The 18,027-nt window shown below is 42.1% G+C and overlaps 1 protein-coding gene across 1 annotated transcript in view; it reads right to left on the bottom strand.

Moving 5' to 3' along the window:
- Positions 1–18,027, bottom strand: part of LOC132822490 (protein bassoon-like) — a 296,266-nt gene that overhangs the window by 32,032 nt on the left and 246,207 nt on the right. The window contains exon 5 of the mRNA XM_060835867.1: positions 11,528–17,962. Coding sequence (XP_060691850.1) covers positions 11,528–17,962 — 6,435 coding nt within the window. The remainder of the gene's footprint in view (positions 1–11,527; positions 17,963–18,027) is intronic.

Below are 18,027 nucleotides of genomic sequence, written 5' to 3'. Positions count from 1 at the left end.
CCAGTGACATATGTTTCTTTCAGATTTTATACTCATTATGACATTTGTTTTATGAAAACACTGGCACAGAGTATAAAGGATGCGATGGAAGGGATGGAAACAGCAATAGCAGGATGGGGGATGTATGAGAAGGATGGAATTGCATGGCATGGTAGGAAGGAGGAGATGATGGAATTGCTGAACTGTGTCAAAAATGTGGGAACAATCATTTGATACGACTTATTAATCAAAAGATATATTTTGTTTTAAGTAGTAAGATCCATGAGATTTGAATGGAAAAACTTGAGAAAAGCTTTCTCGTGATTTGAAACAACATGTCAGCATTGATTCGATAGACAAATTCAATGTTAGCAGTCCGTGCCTTCCAGAGTTTCTACACAGACTTATTTCACTGGGCATGTGACTGCACAAAATTACACCCAAAGAATGAACACCTATAATGTCACTACAAAACTTGATTCTGATATAAGGACTTTGTCACAGAACAAGATTAGTAGTTGGGAAGTTATGAACAAACGAAACAGGACCAGGGGTTGACTATTCTGCCCCTTGAGCTTGTTCTTCCATTCAGATTATGACTGATGTGTTTTAGTTTCAAATTCCACATACCCATCACCCATAATAACCCACCATTCCCCTGTTTAATAACAATCTATTTGCCTTTGTCTAAAAATATTCAGTGACTCCACCACCATTGCCTTTTGAGGCAGATTATTCCAAAATCACACAATAGTCTGAAAAGAAAACTGTCTTATTACTGTCCTGAAAGGATGATCCCAAAGTTTAAAACAGTGGCACTTAGTTCTAGACTGACCAATAAGAGGAAACGTCCACCTTGTTAAGGTCATTCAGGACATAACATACTTCAATCAAGTCACCCCTCACTCTTACAACTCCAGGGGAAACAAGCACAGCTTAACCAATTCCTTCTCATAAAACAACATTTGATAATAGATGCTAAAAATTGTTAGAGGCTAAATTTCTAAGGAATGACCTGCTTATTCCTTGAATACGATTGAACCCATTAGATATAAACATGTCATTTTAACAGAAGAAAAAGAAATGGTTCTCAATTAGACTCAACATACCATAACTAAAAGAAACCCCCAAGGCCAAAACATTGACAAAATTTGTATATATATATTCCCCTGTGTGTTTTTTTTTTACAAATTGACAGCTTTATCCAGCTTTCTGCACAATGAGTTTTGATTTTGTTCAACTCTGGTGAAAGGATAACTGGATATTTTTCTGGAAAGTACAGTTACAATAAAGATCCAGTGTTTACTCCAAATATTTTTGGACATATTTGCTCTAAGACTAATGGACATGTGTTTTACAGTTCCTTTTACCAGTTTAGTTGCCTGAAAGTTTTATATTAACATTAAATCAGAAAGGGCACAGAAGGAAAGTAGTGTCGGGATCATTGTTACTGATTCGAGGTAATACAATGACAATATAAAAGAGACAGACAGAACCAACTATAGTTTAGAAAGAAAATCCATCTTTTTATTAAACCCATTAATGAGGTGAGGACAGATTGACAAAGTGAACACTTATTGTCACTGAACTCATAATCTAGAGGTTAAGGCTAATACTGTGGGGACATGGGTTCAAATTCACCAAGAAATTAATTAACCAACTCATAAGTTTAGAATTAAAAGCTAGTCTGACACTAACCATGAAAACTCTATTATTGTAAAAACCTCTTTGCTTCATTCTAGGGAATGAAATTTACCATCTGCTCTGGCCTACACGTAAGTCTAGATCCACAGCAATGTGGTTGACTCTTAACTGCCCTCCAAAGTGACTGAGCAAAATACTCATTCACATCAAACTGATACAAAACCCAAAAAATGAAAATGGACGGACCACCCGACACAGTCCTAGACACTGGGGAAAAAAATGGCAAACCCAGGCCTGTCAATCATGCAAAGTCCACTTTTACCAACAGCTAGATTTGGGACAGTTCTCTCAACTTATCCAGCAAGACTCTGATCCTGGCTGTCAGCTATGGCTCCGTGATTATAACTGTATCCCCAACAACACCAGCAACATAGTGGTAGTACCACACAGTGTAATGCATGGTATGCTCAATGTAAATCTTTGTTTCCACAAGGACTTCAGTGGTAGTCACTCTGACCAATACTGCCATAGGTAGGTTCATGTACTAGAATATCTAGATCCTTTTGCATCTCAAAGCTCTGCAATTGCTCACCATTTAGAAAATATGCATATTGTTTGTTAAAATGGACAATTTCCCACTTCCCACATCATTCTCCAGTTGATTTTTGTCCATTTATTTAACCTATTTATATATTTCTATATTCTGCCATGTCCTCTTCGCAACTTACTTTCCTACCTATCTTTATAACAGCAAATTTGGCAATCGTACTTTGCTTCCTTCATTTAAATCATTTACATAAATTCTATAAAATTGAGGTCCCAGCACTAATCTCCATGGCACTCCACTCATTAAATCTGCCAGCCTGAAAAAGATTCATTTACGCTTCCTCTTAGCCAGCCAACCTTTCATCCATATTATTAACGTCAACTGCTGAAGTGGCACCTTGCCAAAAGTCTTCTGGAAATCTAAATATAGCACATTCATTCGTTACCCTTTTTCTATGATACGTTACTTTCTCAAAGAATTTCAATAGATTGTTCAAATACAATTTGCCTTTCATAAATCCATGCCAACACTGCCTAATTACCTTAAATATATCTAAGTGCCTGCTATAACTAACTTAAGAACAGCTTCTATGACAAATAGTTGACTTCTCTTCACTTCCTGTTTTCTGTCTCCTTCTCCTTTGGAATAATGGACTAACATCAATTTTCTTCAATCTCATGCGAGTGTCCCAGAATCAAGGGGTTTTTGAAAAATTAAATCAATGCATGAACTAGTTCAGCTGCTTCTTTTCAGACCCTTGGATAAAATCCATCAGGACCTGGAAACTTACCAGTTCACAGCTCCCACGTTGTTGCTTGGTATGCTGACTAAAACATGCTAACCAACAACTGTTCAATGATTTCACCTCCCTCTCCCTAGATCACACAACTGAACATCATGCTGTGTCACTGACCTCAATTCCACTGAAAATCTTTGCTCCGTAGCTCCAGTTAAAACTCCAAATGGTCCACTTTACCTTCTACCCAAAAATCCATAAACAAGACTGCTTGATTAATCTATCATTTCAGAACTTTGCTGGCCCACGAACATAGCCTGACTCCATTCTTTTCTTCTCTTGCACTGTCTCTCATATGAACATTTGTGATTCTTCCAATGTCACTTGAACAATTTCCAGTTTCCTGGCCCTAACCATTTCCTCTTCATAATGATGTCCAATCTCTTTATACACCCATCCTCCACCCAGGACAGTGTCAAAGTTCTCCAATTCTTACTTAAATGGAGGACCACCCAGTCCCCAACCACCACATCCTGTTCTGTTTAGTTGAACTTGTTTTCACTCTGTATAACTTATACTTCAGCTCCACTCACTTCCTTAAAACAAAAGGTGTTTCTACACATACTCACATGGGTCTTAGCTATGGCTAAATGTGAGATATGTAGAACATTCAATATTCCACTCAAACCTAGGACCTTTCTCTCATCTCTTTTTCCACAGTGTCGATGCCTGTATTAATGCACAACTCCTGCTCTTTGTCATAAACTGAAAAATATCAGTGATTTAGTTTCAATTTATATCCTCTTCTCCTTTCATTTTAAAAGGGTGAGTTTAAACTTTTTCTTCCTTCTTAGACCAGAATAGACTCAGGTTTTCTTGTTTAAATATTTATTAATGAATGCATTGGATATCCAAAGTTTTGTTACAAGATCAAAGGTTTTATATTTTGTTTTACAGATAACAAACTTGCAATCAAAATGTGACACAGTTTTTCACTTCTATCTCCTTCAATCTTTACACAGTTCACATTGCAAGTTAATACACGACTGACTATATCCTCCAATCCTGTTCAAACTAATACATGACTGTACTACCAATCATATTATTACATTTTAACATCTCAAAATGTTAATACATACTTTGTGATTGCCAGCAAACCCACAATGTCTATCTTTCCATTTCAGCCCTTCCTATTGCTTACACTGTCTATAGTTCCCTTTCAGTCCTTCCTATTATGTTTACTGTCTACATTTCCCTTTCAGTCCTTCCTATTGTCCACACCATCAATTTTCCTTTTCAACCTGCTCATTCTTGGAATCTTCTCCACATTTCTTTGACTTCTCTGTCTCAGCTGAAGAAGGCTATCAAATAATATTTCATTACAAACTCACAGAGTTAAGCCAAAACATTCCCTCACACCGCACTTACATTGAGGACTTCTTTCCATTCTTCCAGTTTCTTCATCTTTGTCACATCAGTTGTGACAATACAATCTTCCACACCAATGTCTTCTTTTCTTACCGCAATGATAATTCTACCAAGTGTTGTTAACAAGACTCTCCAATCCATTTCACCCATTTCTGCTTTCACCTCTTCCCGTCATGTCCACCCTCACCAGACTCCATATTCAATGGATTATCCTCTGCCATTTTTGCCAGCACCAAACATATCATTCTCCATCTTCCATTCAGCAATCACAAGGGATTATTCCTTCGAGGACACCTTGGTGAACTCCTCAGCGACATCTAATGTCGCCTTCTTTTCCTGGACACCTTAAGTGCATCAGATTCAATATACATCCTTACCTGTTCTCACTATGCAAGATCCCAGATGCACCTTCTGATGTAATAGTAGTTCACATGTATTTCTTTCAATTTAGTACACTGTATTTGCTGAACACTATGGAGATCAAGTGCCACTTCAGGGAATTCTTTAAGGAACACCTTAATTCAGACCACAACATGGTTCTGAACTGCCTGTTACTTGCTAATTCTTTACCTTGTTATCATTCACAAACGTTTTTGTCAATAGCCTTCTGCAGCACTCCAATTCCAAGTTTAATACAAATGCAAGAAACAGCACATCATCTTCCAACTTCGCACTCTACCTCCTTCTGGACAACTTCAGATTGTAACCTCTGCCTCCATGAACAATCAGGTCTGGCAGATGTTGGTGATTTGAAAAAAGTAAAGAAAACGCTGGAGAACTTCAGCAGGTCTGACAACATCGGAGGAGAGAGAAAAACAAAAGGAACATTGAGTCTATATATCCCTGTCTCAGAAATGTCACTCTTTGGTGTTTACCCAAGATTTCTTTTTTCAAATCTCTACTGCCTTTCACCTTATCGCAGACTTGTCCTATTGTTTTTCCTGCCTATCCCTCCTATTCCCCCCTCCTACCCCCCAAACTGGCATAAAAGCTCTTCCATTTCTCTATTCCGTCTGTTTCAATGAAAGGTTATGTACCTGAAATATTAACTGTTTCTTTCTATGGATGCTGTCTGACATGCTGAGGATTATCATAAGACTATAAGATGTAGGAGCAGAAGAAGGCCTCTCAGCCCATTAAGACTGTTCAGTCATTCAAAGAAATCATGGCTGATCTGATAATCTCCAACTCCACTTTCCTGCCTCATCCCTCATAACTCCTTGATTCTCTTACTGATTAAAAATTTGACTGTCTCGGCTCTGAAGATACTTAACGACTCAGTCTCCACAATCTTCTACGGCAAAGAATTCCGAGATTCACTACCCTCTAAGAGATTCTATACCTGTCTTAAATGTGTGATTCCTTACTCTGAAATTATGCCCTCTGGTCCTAGATTCTCCCACAAAGGAAATAACCTTTCCACATGTACCAGAATTTCAAGCACTTTGTGATTTTACTTCTGAATTTCAACACCTACCGTACGTTAAAGTTGCTGATCCAGTTACTTCTCTATTGTATGGTAATGCAAAAATCCTGAGGGGAATCAATCAGTGATGGTAATGCTGTTGAATGTCAAGGGGAGTGCAGTTGGATTCCCTCATTTTGGGAATGTTGATTACCTGGCACGTTGCTGCCAATTTGTCAGGTTGGTGCCAGTGTTGTGGCTGCACTGGAAAAGCTGGGTAGGAAGTATGCCTGGTTTTGGAGCACAGATCTTCAGCATTATAGTGGGATGTTGGAAGGGGCCATAATCTCCCAGTGCTCTCAATATCACAGGGAACAAATCAAATTAGTTGAAGACTGTATCTATGATTTTCCCTCAGGAAAAAGCCAGAATAGTAACCCTGGAGTAGTGGGTTTTGAATTTCTCAACTTGTATTTATGTTTTCTTATTTTTTGTGCAATTTTTCATTTAGGAGGGACCAATAAGTCCAATACGGTAACAAAATGTTGGTTTCTAACTTCACTCTAATGCCTGATTAGTGATTTGTTATCCAGGAATGCTTGTACTTCAACATCAACACCACAAACACTATATTTTGCAAACTACACCTTGTTTTCAAAGTTGGAGGTTTTCTTTTTAGGTACAGAATTGAAGTAGCATACACAGTATAGGGAACAAATTGTCTCACATTTCAAAGATAGGGCTCTTCCAGCCACCAGAGCTCAACAAAGGTTAGTGATTAAAATTTTTTCTGTTCATTGCAGTGCAATGTGTCAGAACTGGTCAGTACAATTAAAATGTGCTCAAGGCATATCTTCTACATTAAAGTGAAAAAAATTGACAATGTTGGAATACTTTAAAACATCAAACTGTTATAAATTATTTGCATTCATCAACACAGCAAAAGTATGTGGTATAATCTAAAATTAATCTGTGACACTTCAAAATAGGATAACATTGTTAAGAAAATAACAATTATTTCTAATGTACAATTTTGATGCACCATTTAGTCCAAATGGAAGAATTAAATGCCACCCTTTGGTGTTTTTGCTTTCTAGGTCAATGTTAGGCTTGAGGTAATTAATTGTAATAGCTGAGATTGATTTCCCAAATACTATAATAAAACAAAAAGAACTGCAGATACTGGAGATCTGAAACAGGAACAGAAATTGATGGTGAAACACAGCAGGTCTGCTATGATAGCTGCCTCAGTTATGCCTGTCTTGTTATGGGATATGTGGAATATTCATTGTTTTAATCCTAATTGGGACCCCCATCCACAACTCTTTCACAGAAACATCAATGGCATCACTGGTACTACTTCTGTCTCTCATCTGGAATAAGGAAGGTTTATTAACTTCGTTTCCAATTTTCATCCCACTCTCACCTTCACTTAGCCCATCTCGGACTTCTCCCTTCCCTTCCTTGACATATGTTTCCACTTCTGAGGATAGGCTGGCCACCAATATCCACTACAAGCCCAACAACTCCCACAGTTATCTCAACTATACACCCTCACACGCTGCTTCCTGTAAGGACTCCATCCCATTCTCCCAGTTTTTCCACCAATCGATTCTTATTATGCCATCTTCCAACTTCAGAACTGTCAAACTTTCTTCCTCAACTAAGATTTCCCTCTACCATGATTGACAGGGCCCTTAGCTGGATCCAACCCCATTTCCCTCACTTCTGTCCTAACTCCTTCTCTTCCCACCCACAACAATTGAGTCATCCCAGTGCTCACCACATCAGCCTCCACATCCAATTGTAAACCACGATTTCTGTCACCATTGGTGGGATACCATCACCAGACACACATTCCCTTCCCTTTCTCGGTCAGCATTTCCCTTCCCCTTCTCGGTCAGCATTGTGCAGGAACCATTCCCTTTGGGACACCCTGGTCTACTCCCAAAACCTTCTCAGTCCCATGGTACCTACCAAAAATCAAGGAAGGTGTAATACCTGCAAGTTTACTTCCTCCATCCTCAGGTGAAGCAGTGATTTAGCTGCACTTCATTTGATCTGGTCTATTGTACTCACTGCTCTCATTGTGGTCTCCTCTACACTCGGGAGACGAAATCTAGACCATGTCACTGCATTGCAGAACATCCACACAATGTCTGTAAAAGTGACTCAGAGCTTCCAATTGCATCCCAGTTGAACATATGACTGCGTTCCCCCACCAATGTGTGTGTCTGGGTCTGCTACAGTGTTTCAGTGAGGCTCAGCACAAGCTTGAAGAACATCACCACATTTTCCACTTGAGGCCCTGCAACCTCTAGGACTCAATGTTGACTTCAGTAACTTTACTGCCTGACTGTCCTTCCTTTATTTTTAATCCTTCCCAAAACTCTGATATTGTCATGACAGAGTCATAGAGATGTCCAGCATGGAAACAGACCCTTCGGTCCAACCTGTCCATGCCAACCAGATATCCCAGCCCAATCTAGTCCCACCTGCCAGCACCAGCCCATATCCCTCCAAACCCTTCCTATTCATATACCCATCCAAATGCCTCTTAAATGTTGCAATTGTACCAACCTCCACCACATTCCATATACGTAGCTCATTCCATACATGTACCACCCTCTGCGTGAAAAAGTTGCCCCTAAGGTCTCTCTTATATCTTTCCCTTCTCACCCTAAACCTATGCCCTCTAGTTCTGGACTCCCCAACCCCAGGGAAAAGACTTTGCCTATTTATCCTATCCATGCCCCTCATAATTTTGTAAACCTTTATAAGGTCACCCCTCAGCCTCAGACGCTCCAGGGAAAACAGCCCCAGCCTGTTCAGCCTCTCTCTGTAGCTCAGATCGTCCAACCCCGGCAACATTGTTGTAAAACTTTTCTGAACCCTTTCAAGTTTCACAACATCTTTCCGATAGGAAGGAGACCAGAATTGCATGCAATATTCCAACAGTGGCCTAACCAATGTCCTGTACAGCCGCAACATGACCTCCCAACTCCTGTACTCAATACTCTGATCAATAAAGGAAAGCATATCAAATGCCTTCTTCACTATCCTATCTACCTGCAACTCCACTTTTAAGGAGCTATGAACCTGCACTCCAAGGTCTCTTTGTTCAGCAACACTCCCTAGGACCTTACCATTAAGTGTATAAGTCCTGCAAAGATTTGCTTTCCCAAAATGCAGCACTTCGCATTTAGCAGAATTAAACTCCATCTGCCACTTCTCAGTCCATTGGCCCATCTGGTCAAGATCCTATTGTAGTCTGAGGTAACCCTCTTCGCTGTCCACTACACATCCAATTTTGGTGTCATCTGCAGACTTACTAACTGTACCTCTTATGCTTGCATCCAAATCATTTATGTAAATGACAAAAAGTAGAGGGCCCAGCACCAATCCTTGTGACACTCCACTGGTCACAGGCCTTCAATCTGAAAAACAACCCTCCACCACCACCCTCTGTCTTCTACCTTTGAGCCAGTTCTGTATCCAAATGGCTAGTTCTCCTTGTATTCCATGAGATCTAACCTTGCTAATCAGTCTACCACGGGGAACCTTGTCAAACGCCTTACTGAAGTCCATATAGATCACATCTACTGCTCTGCCCTCATCAATCTTCTTTTGTTACTTCATCAAAAAACTCAATCAAGTTTATGAGACATGATTTCCCACGCACAAAGCCATGTTGACTATCCCTAATCAGTCCTTGCCTTTCCAAATACATGTGCATCCTGTCCCTCAGGATTCCCTCCAACAACTTGCCCACCACCGAGGTCAGGCTCATTGGTCTATAATTCCCTGGCTTGTCTTTACCACCCTTCTTAAACGGTGGCACCATGTTTGCCAACCTCCAGTCCTCCGGCCCCTCACCTGTGACTATCGATGATACAAATATCTCAGCAAGAGGCCCAGCAACCACTTCTCTAGCTTCCCACAGAGTTCTCAGGTACACCTGATCATGTCCAGGGGATTTATCCACCTTTAACCGTTTCAAGACATCCAGCACTTCCTCCTCTGTAATCTGGACATTTTGCAAGATGTCACTATCTATTTCCCTACAGTCTATATCTTTCATGTCCTTTTCCACAGTAAATACTGATGCAAAATATTCATTTAGTATCTCCCCCATTTTCTGTGGATCCATACAAAGGACATGAATTGCTTTCAGCACAACTAAGCCATTCTCACCCACTCTAAGGGCTATTATCACATGACCTGGATTACTTTCAACACAGTTGACCCATTCCATCCTTCTCTCAATTCTCATCATCTCTGATTCAGCTTCTGTCCTGGCCTATCAATAATCCCCTCATCTGGCTACCATCATATCTATCTCTCTCTGGGCGCTGTCTTCACCTATCCAGTCACCTGTTCCTTCTACCCCCTCTTGTCCCTCAGCCCATAACATGCCCAATACAGTATAAATACTGCTGTCATCATTTCTGATAAAGAGTCACTAGACTCAAAACTTTAATTATGCTTTCTCCCTATTGATGCTGCCAAATATGCAGCATTTCTCCAGTATTTCTGTTTTTGTTTTAGACTTACTAAATGTTTGACAAAATTCAAAATGAGAAATAGGTACAGGTAGACAATCCTTTATCTGAAACCCTTGGGACCAGCCGTCTTTCAGATTTTGGAATTTTGCGGATAAAGGATTATATGACATTTTCATAGTAAAATCTTTTTAAAATGACAGAACCGCAGACCCACCTGTGATTACTATGAGCAATGAGACAGAATCGATGCCTGCCAGTGCTGGGCCACGTCGCTATATCACGTCTGAGTGACGTGGGTCAAATGGGTGTGGAGTCGCGTTAATTATTTGCATGCCAAACAACCTTATGAATGCGAAAAAACTTTGGGAAAAAAACTTTGGATTTCAGAATTTTGGATAAAGGATTGTCTACCTGTACTTGGCCTTTTCTCAGCATCTTCAATGTTAAGAATGAGGTATACACAGGAATAAATGCATCCCCACCTCTTCTGCAGGACAGAATCACGTGAACACAATCTTCTATTGATGAGATATCAAATGAAGTTTTTAATAAATCCAGAATGACGACTAGATTTTGTCCACTCTGACAAGCAGTGACTAACCATCACCTAGATCTTCTAATCTGTTCTTTTGAGAAACATAACCACGAAAAACAGAATTCCTAGTAGCTATTATTCACATTAGCTTTTGACTTCATAATTATTAACAATTCCCTTGTGGTATCAATGAGAACCAACGAAGTTAAGGGGATAGCATTATGCATGGATGCTGCAAATTGAAACATTGGGTTCTTAAATTCAACATTTGTTCAATGATTGAAGTCAAGTTCAACAACATATTCTTGGTGTATGAAAACTATAAGTCATGACTGTCTGACTTGTTTCAAGTAAAGGAAAATGTTTTTAAGGTTTACAATCTAGTAGCTACATTTACTTTATAGATCTGCACTTCAGTAACAAATTCCCCGCTCTCCTGTTTAAGGAACATTAGATATTTACTTGAGGTATATAGATTTCTTATAGATTAAAATGAGAAAAATAATTTGACATAAGCATGCAAAAAGTATATATGAAGTCCATGTAACTTACTGTTTATTTCAGGCTCTTCAGTGACCCCCCCCAAAACTAAAATAGTTTGGCATTTCAGAGAAACTTGGTACCCTGATCAGAAATATACCAAATCAGATAAGCTATGAACACATTTCTGATGGTTAGATATCTTTAGTAAGGTGTATTTCTGTAACACCAAACTTACTTATACTATCTTAATTCATGCTGTTCATACCTGACTGCCATGCAGGGTCTGCTGTTGATGTTGAGCAAAAAATCGAGGTTTCCCAGATTCATCAGAGGTCGGGCTGACAGGCTTCGGGTCAGACATGGAGCGCTGCATGACTTTGATTGGCCGAGGCAGGCTTGGCTGTCGTTTAGGTGATTCAGTGGTGAAATGTTTTTGAGGAGTAACGTGGGCTTTGTTTAACTTCTCACTTGAAGTGAAGGATGTGTCTAAAAGCCGATGTGGGGACAGTGGTGAGACAGGTGAGTATAGAACCTGTGGAGACTTTGGAGGCTGGCGAGTCATTTGAGGCAAAGGCTCAGGCGGGAGGTGACACTGATATCCTATTTCCAAAGGATCTGGTTTCTTCTTCTCAGCCTTTGGGACAATCATAATTCCCTGCTGCCTGCTATTGGTTTGGTCTAGTGGGCCAGATGTTACAATCTGTATGTTAGTAGAGTAGGGATTAATGGTAGTTGGAATTGCAAACTGAGGGACAACAATGCCTTGTGACTGTGCTTCTGGCTCCGTCTGGCAAGCAAGACTCTCTCCTTTGTAGGTTTTCTCAGGGGCAGATATGTATCTTACAATTTCCACTCGTGGATCAGGTATGATGTGAATGGCAGGAGAAACTGGTCCTAGCTCATTTTGATCTGTCTGGACAGAGCAATCATTGACCGTTTGTATGGCAATACTCGAGGTCCCCTTTGAAGCTTCTCGCTTGTGCTCTGTGCTCGAATCTGAATGTTTTGAGAACCTGGAACGGCGTCTACGTGTAGGCTGTTCCAATTCTCCATTGTCTTCATCATCTGTCTGTACACTGCAATCGACACTCCGCTTTGTTCTTCTCCGACGGGAGATGTAGTAGCCTTCTTCACCTTCCTCGTCATCAGTCTGTACACTACAGTCTGCTATTTTCTTAACTACATACTGATCACGTAAGGATGTGTCATCTCCCTCGTAAGCATCTCTTAGTCTCGGCACCGAGTTGCGCTTCTTAATGGCTCGACTTTCCCAGTGCTCGTCAGTTCGAAGAGACAGTTCAGAAGTGGATCGTTGTGGTGCTTCTATAAATGCTCTGTGATGTGGAGATACGTATGCTTCTTGAGTAGTAGTGGCAACAGGGCCGCCTTCTATGTACGGCTGGTTCACAGGCCAGTACTGCCCGTTCTGAGCTATAGTCCTTTGCATTTCAATAGCCATCTCCGACATGCTGTGTGGATTAATCCTGCCTGAAGGGTCACAAACTGCAGGGAAACTTACTGTATTTCGAACTTTCTGCTCTTCCAGTTGCTGGTGCAGTTGCTGTTGGAGCTGTTGAATCTGCTCCAGCTGCAGCCTTTGTTGTGCCAACTGCTCTCGTTGTAACACAAGCTGGGCCTGCCTTTCCTCCTGCTGTTGATGTAAAACTTGCTGCTTGATGGTCTGCAGCTCCTGAAGCTCGCGTTGCACTATGATTTGTTCACTCTCCCGATGGCGCTGCAACTCCAGGCGCTGGCGTTCTAATTCCTCCTGCAGACGCTGATGCCTCAGCTTTTCCAACTCCACACGTTCCCGCTCAATAAGCAGCATGTGGTCTTGCTGCTGCTTTCGCTGATGCTCTTCCTCTTTATCTTCGTGCTTCCTTCTACCAGCACCAGACCTTGCAGTGTCACTTTGCTGGGCTTCCTGTTGCTTTTGTTGCTGCAGTTGCTGCTGCAACAGCTGCTGCAGTTGCTTTTGTAGCTGTTGTTCTTTCTGTTGTTCAAGTTGCTGTTCTGCTTGCAGCTGTTGCTGCAGTTGCTGGTCTTGCTGCGGCTGTTGAACTTGTAGCTGTTGTTGACCTTGTTGCTGTGGCACTTGCTGTGGCTGCATTTGCTGCTGCTGTTGTATCTGCTGCTGCATTTGTGATTGCACTTGCTGCGGCTGTAATTGCTGCTGTTGAACTTGTTGCTGTTGCACTTGTTGTGACTGTAATTGCTGCTGCTGTTGGACTTGCACTTGTGATTGCTGTGGTTGCACTTGCTGCTGCTGCTGGAGTTGCTGCTGCTGCTGCTGGATAAGACCAATGTCAGCCTGCTGCTTAAACTGGTTAGCATCGCAGACAAACTTCTGAGTCACAGGAGCTGAAGCACTGTGCTGAGGAATACCACTTTGTTCTGGCCTCTGCGTGGTCTGACCCGGCCCAAGCTGACTTATATTTACACCTCCAGTCCGGAAATTACTACCGGGCGCTGTTCCAGCCTTCCCAAGATATATAGGTGCTTCCCCAGCAGAAGTTGTAGGAGCAGCTGGAAACCTGCTTGGAGGCAGATAACGGTACAGCCCAGGAGCTGCAGCAGGCATCCTTGGTGCAACAAGAGGAAGTCTGCTCAACCTGGCCAGTGGCACGGCTGCGATGTTACTAGGTAAGATGGGCCTGTAAACGCCCCTTAACATTGGACACAGGATCGAGGCTGGCTGTGTTGTAATAGGGAGAGTGGAAGCAATCGGAGTGTTGATTGTAGAGTAAATCATGCCATCAGGTGCTCTCACAGGAGCCACTGAAGGATACATGTGCCTAATGGCTCTCAAACGTACCGCTTGCGGCATGTTGCCAAAGCCATGCACCGCAATCCGACGCCGAGAGTCAGCCAGGTTTGGATGATACATCATGTCTTGTTTTAGTGGCGGCATTCCTTGATGGTGTGACATTGCACTGTTTCTAGCGAGTTCACTGCAGTGAGCATTTCGCCCGGCCGGTCCATACTGGAGGGAGTCAGAGCTGTTTGTGTATCGTGTTCCGTAGTGATCCATGGAATTTAGAGCTGCGCACATCCTGCTAATTTCACGAGCAGTGGTCGCGCTGTATTGGGCCAAACTAGCCTCTTGAAAATTTGGCACATCCTCTCGCATTGAGTAGCCATAACCAGAATGAATATTAGACATTGAACTATATCTTCGAATTGGTGTGGGTTGGCTGAGGATATCTGACTGCTGTCTCAGATCAGTGAAGGAACCATACTGCATTCCAAGCTCCCAATCCCTTCCCTGACCGAAAGATAAACTGTAGGACTGTCTCATTGTACTCAGATCTACAGCTGCATCTCCTCCAGGCGGGTGGTAAAAAGGTTCGTCCTTCATTAGATTGTAATTAATACTAGCTTCTAACAAATTAGAGTCTGACATAGACGAATGTAGTCGCCCAGAAAACACCTGAGGGAACGTTTTGTGCTCTTTGTACAAATTAGAACCCTCCTGGTAACTAGCCATGGGCTCTTTATACTGGTAACTGTCAACAGGCTCCTGAGCTCTGTTGTCATAGTACTTCGGAGCAATATTCCTGTCACTGAGCCGCGGTTCAGCCATTGCTTGTTCTGAGACCTGGGTGCCTGAGTTAAATGACCCTGTGCAGCTACCAGCAAAAGGAAATTTATACACAACATCACAGCAAACAGCCCTTTCTGGTTTGGATCCAGTCAAATCCAGAGCATTTGGAGGAGGATCTTGTGTGATCAGCTTTGTAACTGGGCCAGCTGCTGTGCTATCCAGCTGCACCATTGTGTGTGCTTTCACTCCAAGCGCGTTTGCTGGAGGAGCAGATGGCTTTAATTCCAATGATGCTTCTTGGTGTACCTGTGAAGTGACAAAGTCACTATCATGAGGTCCTGGTCTAGGCATGGCACTAACACTAATGGCGTTATTAATGTTGCTCTGATTCACAAACATGTCCAGTTTACGCACTGGAGTCATTTGGTTAGCTAAGTTAAATCTAGCAAAATGTGGCTGGATTTGACTCGAAAAGCCTGATTTTGTTGTGATTATTGCCATATCTGTATTGGTTCCACTTTCTGTTACAGTAATGGGCTGGACCATTGATTCAAGCTGTTTTGCTTGAGAGAGACAGATTGCTGTGGCTGTGCCGTGACCGAGATCCATGAGATTCTGGAAAGGATCTCCATATATTTTTGGTACTTTGGATTGGGAAATAAGCATTGATGATGTTATTGTTACGCCCACCGTCGTATTTACATTTGGATGTTCCTGCATATTAAGATTCATGATTAATGGCTGCACAGCAGTGGACTGACGACATGGAAGCTGGTCTGATTCAAGTGAATATTTTCTACTTTCCGTAGCTAAAGATGTCAAATCCATTCCATGATCTGTTATGATGACAGGAGGTGATTTAGCAGCTGTTCGGAGATCTACTATAGAGCTACATGTCCTTGAAACTTCCACTGAGTTTATATTTGCATTTGCATTCTGGTACATCCATGATGCTTTGTTGAAAGTATTTTCCAGAGGAATCACACCTTGACCAAGCACAGTAGAAGTTGTGACAACAGTTGAAGATATCTGTCCTCTCTGAGTGGGTATTCTATCAGTCTGTGATGAAGACTTGGCATACATAGGCTGTTGAACATGTTGTGTTGAAGCAGCTACTGACTGAGTCCAACCATGCAACGTTTGTTGTCGATTTAATCGAGTTGGTGAGACATTTGGTGACACAGATGAATTGACAGCTAATGGCTGGGCGGAGGATGAAACATTTGCTGCCAGAGTAACAACCATGCACGTGGACTCAGGAGACGATATTTGCCGAGTGAGTCGGGGTGACCTCCCTGAGGTCTGAGTACCCTGAGCCATCATTGTGGAAGGTGATGAGGCCATGGGCACATTGGAAGGCAAGACAACTCTGGCATTGGAAGTCTGTGTTGAGAATTCTGTGGTGGATTTATCACCGGATAGGGAAATTGTTGGCATGTCAGTTCTGGCTACTGCTCTCTGTGAGGATGGGGATAGAGCCTCCTCAGGGCTCGAAGTTTTGAAAAAGCTCCCAGGGGTCTGTGTGGATGCTCCATCAAGATTTGGTGCCCCATGGGATTCACTGAATTTCTTACCCCCTGAGATATTATTTTGAGAGCAATATGGTGTTGAAATTCCCGGATCTGACGGCCTGACTTGGATGTATCCCATACTTCGATCTATGGGAGAAGATCGTGCAGACATCGAGGACTGACTTACTATTGCAGTGGCCACAGTCACAGCCGATTTTTTGTTGTATGTTGTGTAAGAGGCTGTTACAATCTGTGAGCTGTCAACCTTTGTTCCAACTGATATTGCAGTCTGGCTTTGGTCTTGCACGTCTCTCATGAAATACTGAGTTACCCGAACATCAGGGATGCCTCTATTAGCTTGGGATGAAATAAAAGACATTGGTGCAGATGACTGGGTGGGGCTCGTTCCAGGTGTAAGAAGTGCGTCTGTTTGCTTTGCTAATTCCGTATAAGCACTTTGTGCATCAAGAAGCTTCTTTTCCTGAAAAGACCTCTCAAGGTTTTGTAATTGAGCATTTTGTTGCTGCAGGCGGAGCTCCAGCGATGGCGAACGGGACAATTTGGGAGTTTGTGCAACAGTTTTCACAGTGACCTCATATGCCTCTGCTTTCTGAAGCTCACCTTGTAAGCTTGTCTGAGATAGCGTTATTTCATTGTTCGAGTAAGTGTAGACATCTGAAGATTGGTACTTGTAATTATTCTGCATGTAATCATCTTGCTGGTAAGAACTGCCATAAGCTACTGTCTGCACCGGCTGCTGGCTCTTTAGCATTTCAGCTTTCCTCATCATTTCTTCATATGCTTCTTCGGCACTTTTCAATGGTTTTTGATTTACTGAAGAACTACTGGTAGTTGATTTTTCAGTTGGAGAATACAAGGACATAAACGATGGGAGGTTGTATTCACTCCCAGACTTGTATAATCTGCAGGCTGTTATTTCAAAGCCCTCAGCTTCAGAATCAATCGTGGGTGAATACTCAGAACAAGATGACCGGTGGAGTTCTTCCATTTCTGCAGCTTGGCGTAATTCTTCTGTGGGAGAAGCATCCTCGATTGGAGAAAGGTTGCTTGGTGGTGTTTTGGATCTTTCACGTCTTCTCTGTGCCCTTAATTCTTCTTTATCCCTTTTTGCTTTACGTGCTGTACTTCGAATGCGATGTTGTTCCACCTCACGCATCTTCTCCTGCTCTCGAAGCAGTTCTTCTTCCTCTCGTAGCTCCTCTTCCTCAGAAGAGTCCTCAATAGTTGGCAACAAAGGGCCATGTGATCGATGTCTTGCCTTTCTCTGCTGTTTCACCTCTTCAAGTCTGTGTCGCCGACTTGGACTACTGTCACTGTCCTCTTCCAATGAGGAGACAGATGTTGGTGAAGTGCCTGATGAAAAAGTAGGTGTTGAGGGTGGCAATGTGGACGAGTATTCACCCTTTGATTTTTCATCTGGTGACCCAGTCAAACTTTCCATTTCAAGTTCAGGTTCTCTATCAATGCTGAGGTCTGTTTCATTACCACCTTCAACATCTCTGCTGATATAAGTGTTTGTAGTGTTCAAATCAATAGTCTTGAAGCGTCGTAGCCCAGCTGGTTCTCCCACTGCGTCCTCTTCTGCATGATTTAGGGATTCCCTGTATGTATCTTCATGTTCTTTCTGTTCTTGCCATGACTGGCTGTCTTCCCCACCATAACCTTCCAGTGTTGTATCTTCGTAGTTGC

This window comes from Hemiscyllium ocellatum, chromosome 14 (genome assembly GCF_020745735.1).
Source record: "Hemiscyllium ocellatum isolate sHemOce1 chromosome 14, sHemOce1.pat.X.cur, whole genome shotgun sequence".
Taxonomy (NCBI): Eukaryota; Metazoa; Chordata; class Chondrichthyes; order Orectolobiformes; family Hemiscylliidae; genus Hemiscyllium; species Hemiscyllium ocellatum.
The sequence above is the reverse complement of the archived record's forward strand: the minus strand, read 5'-3'. Positions and strand labels throughout refer to the sequence as shown.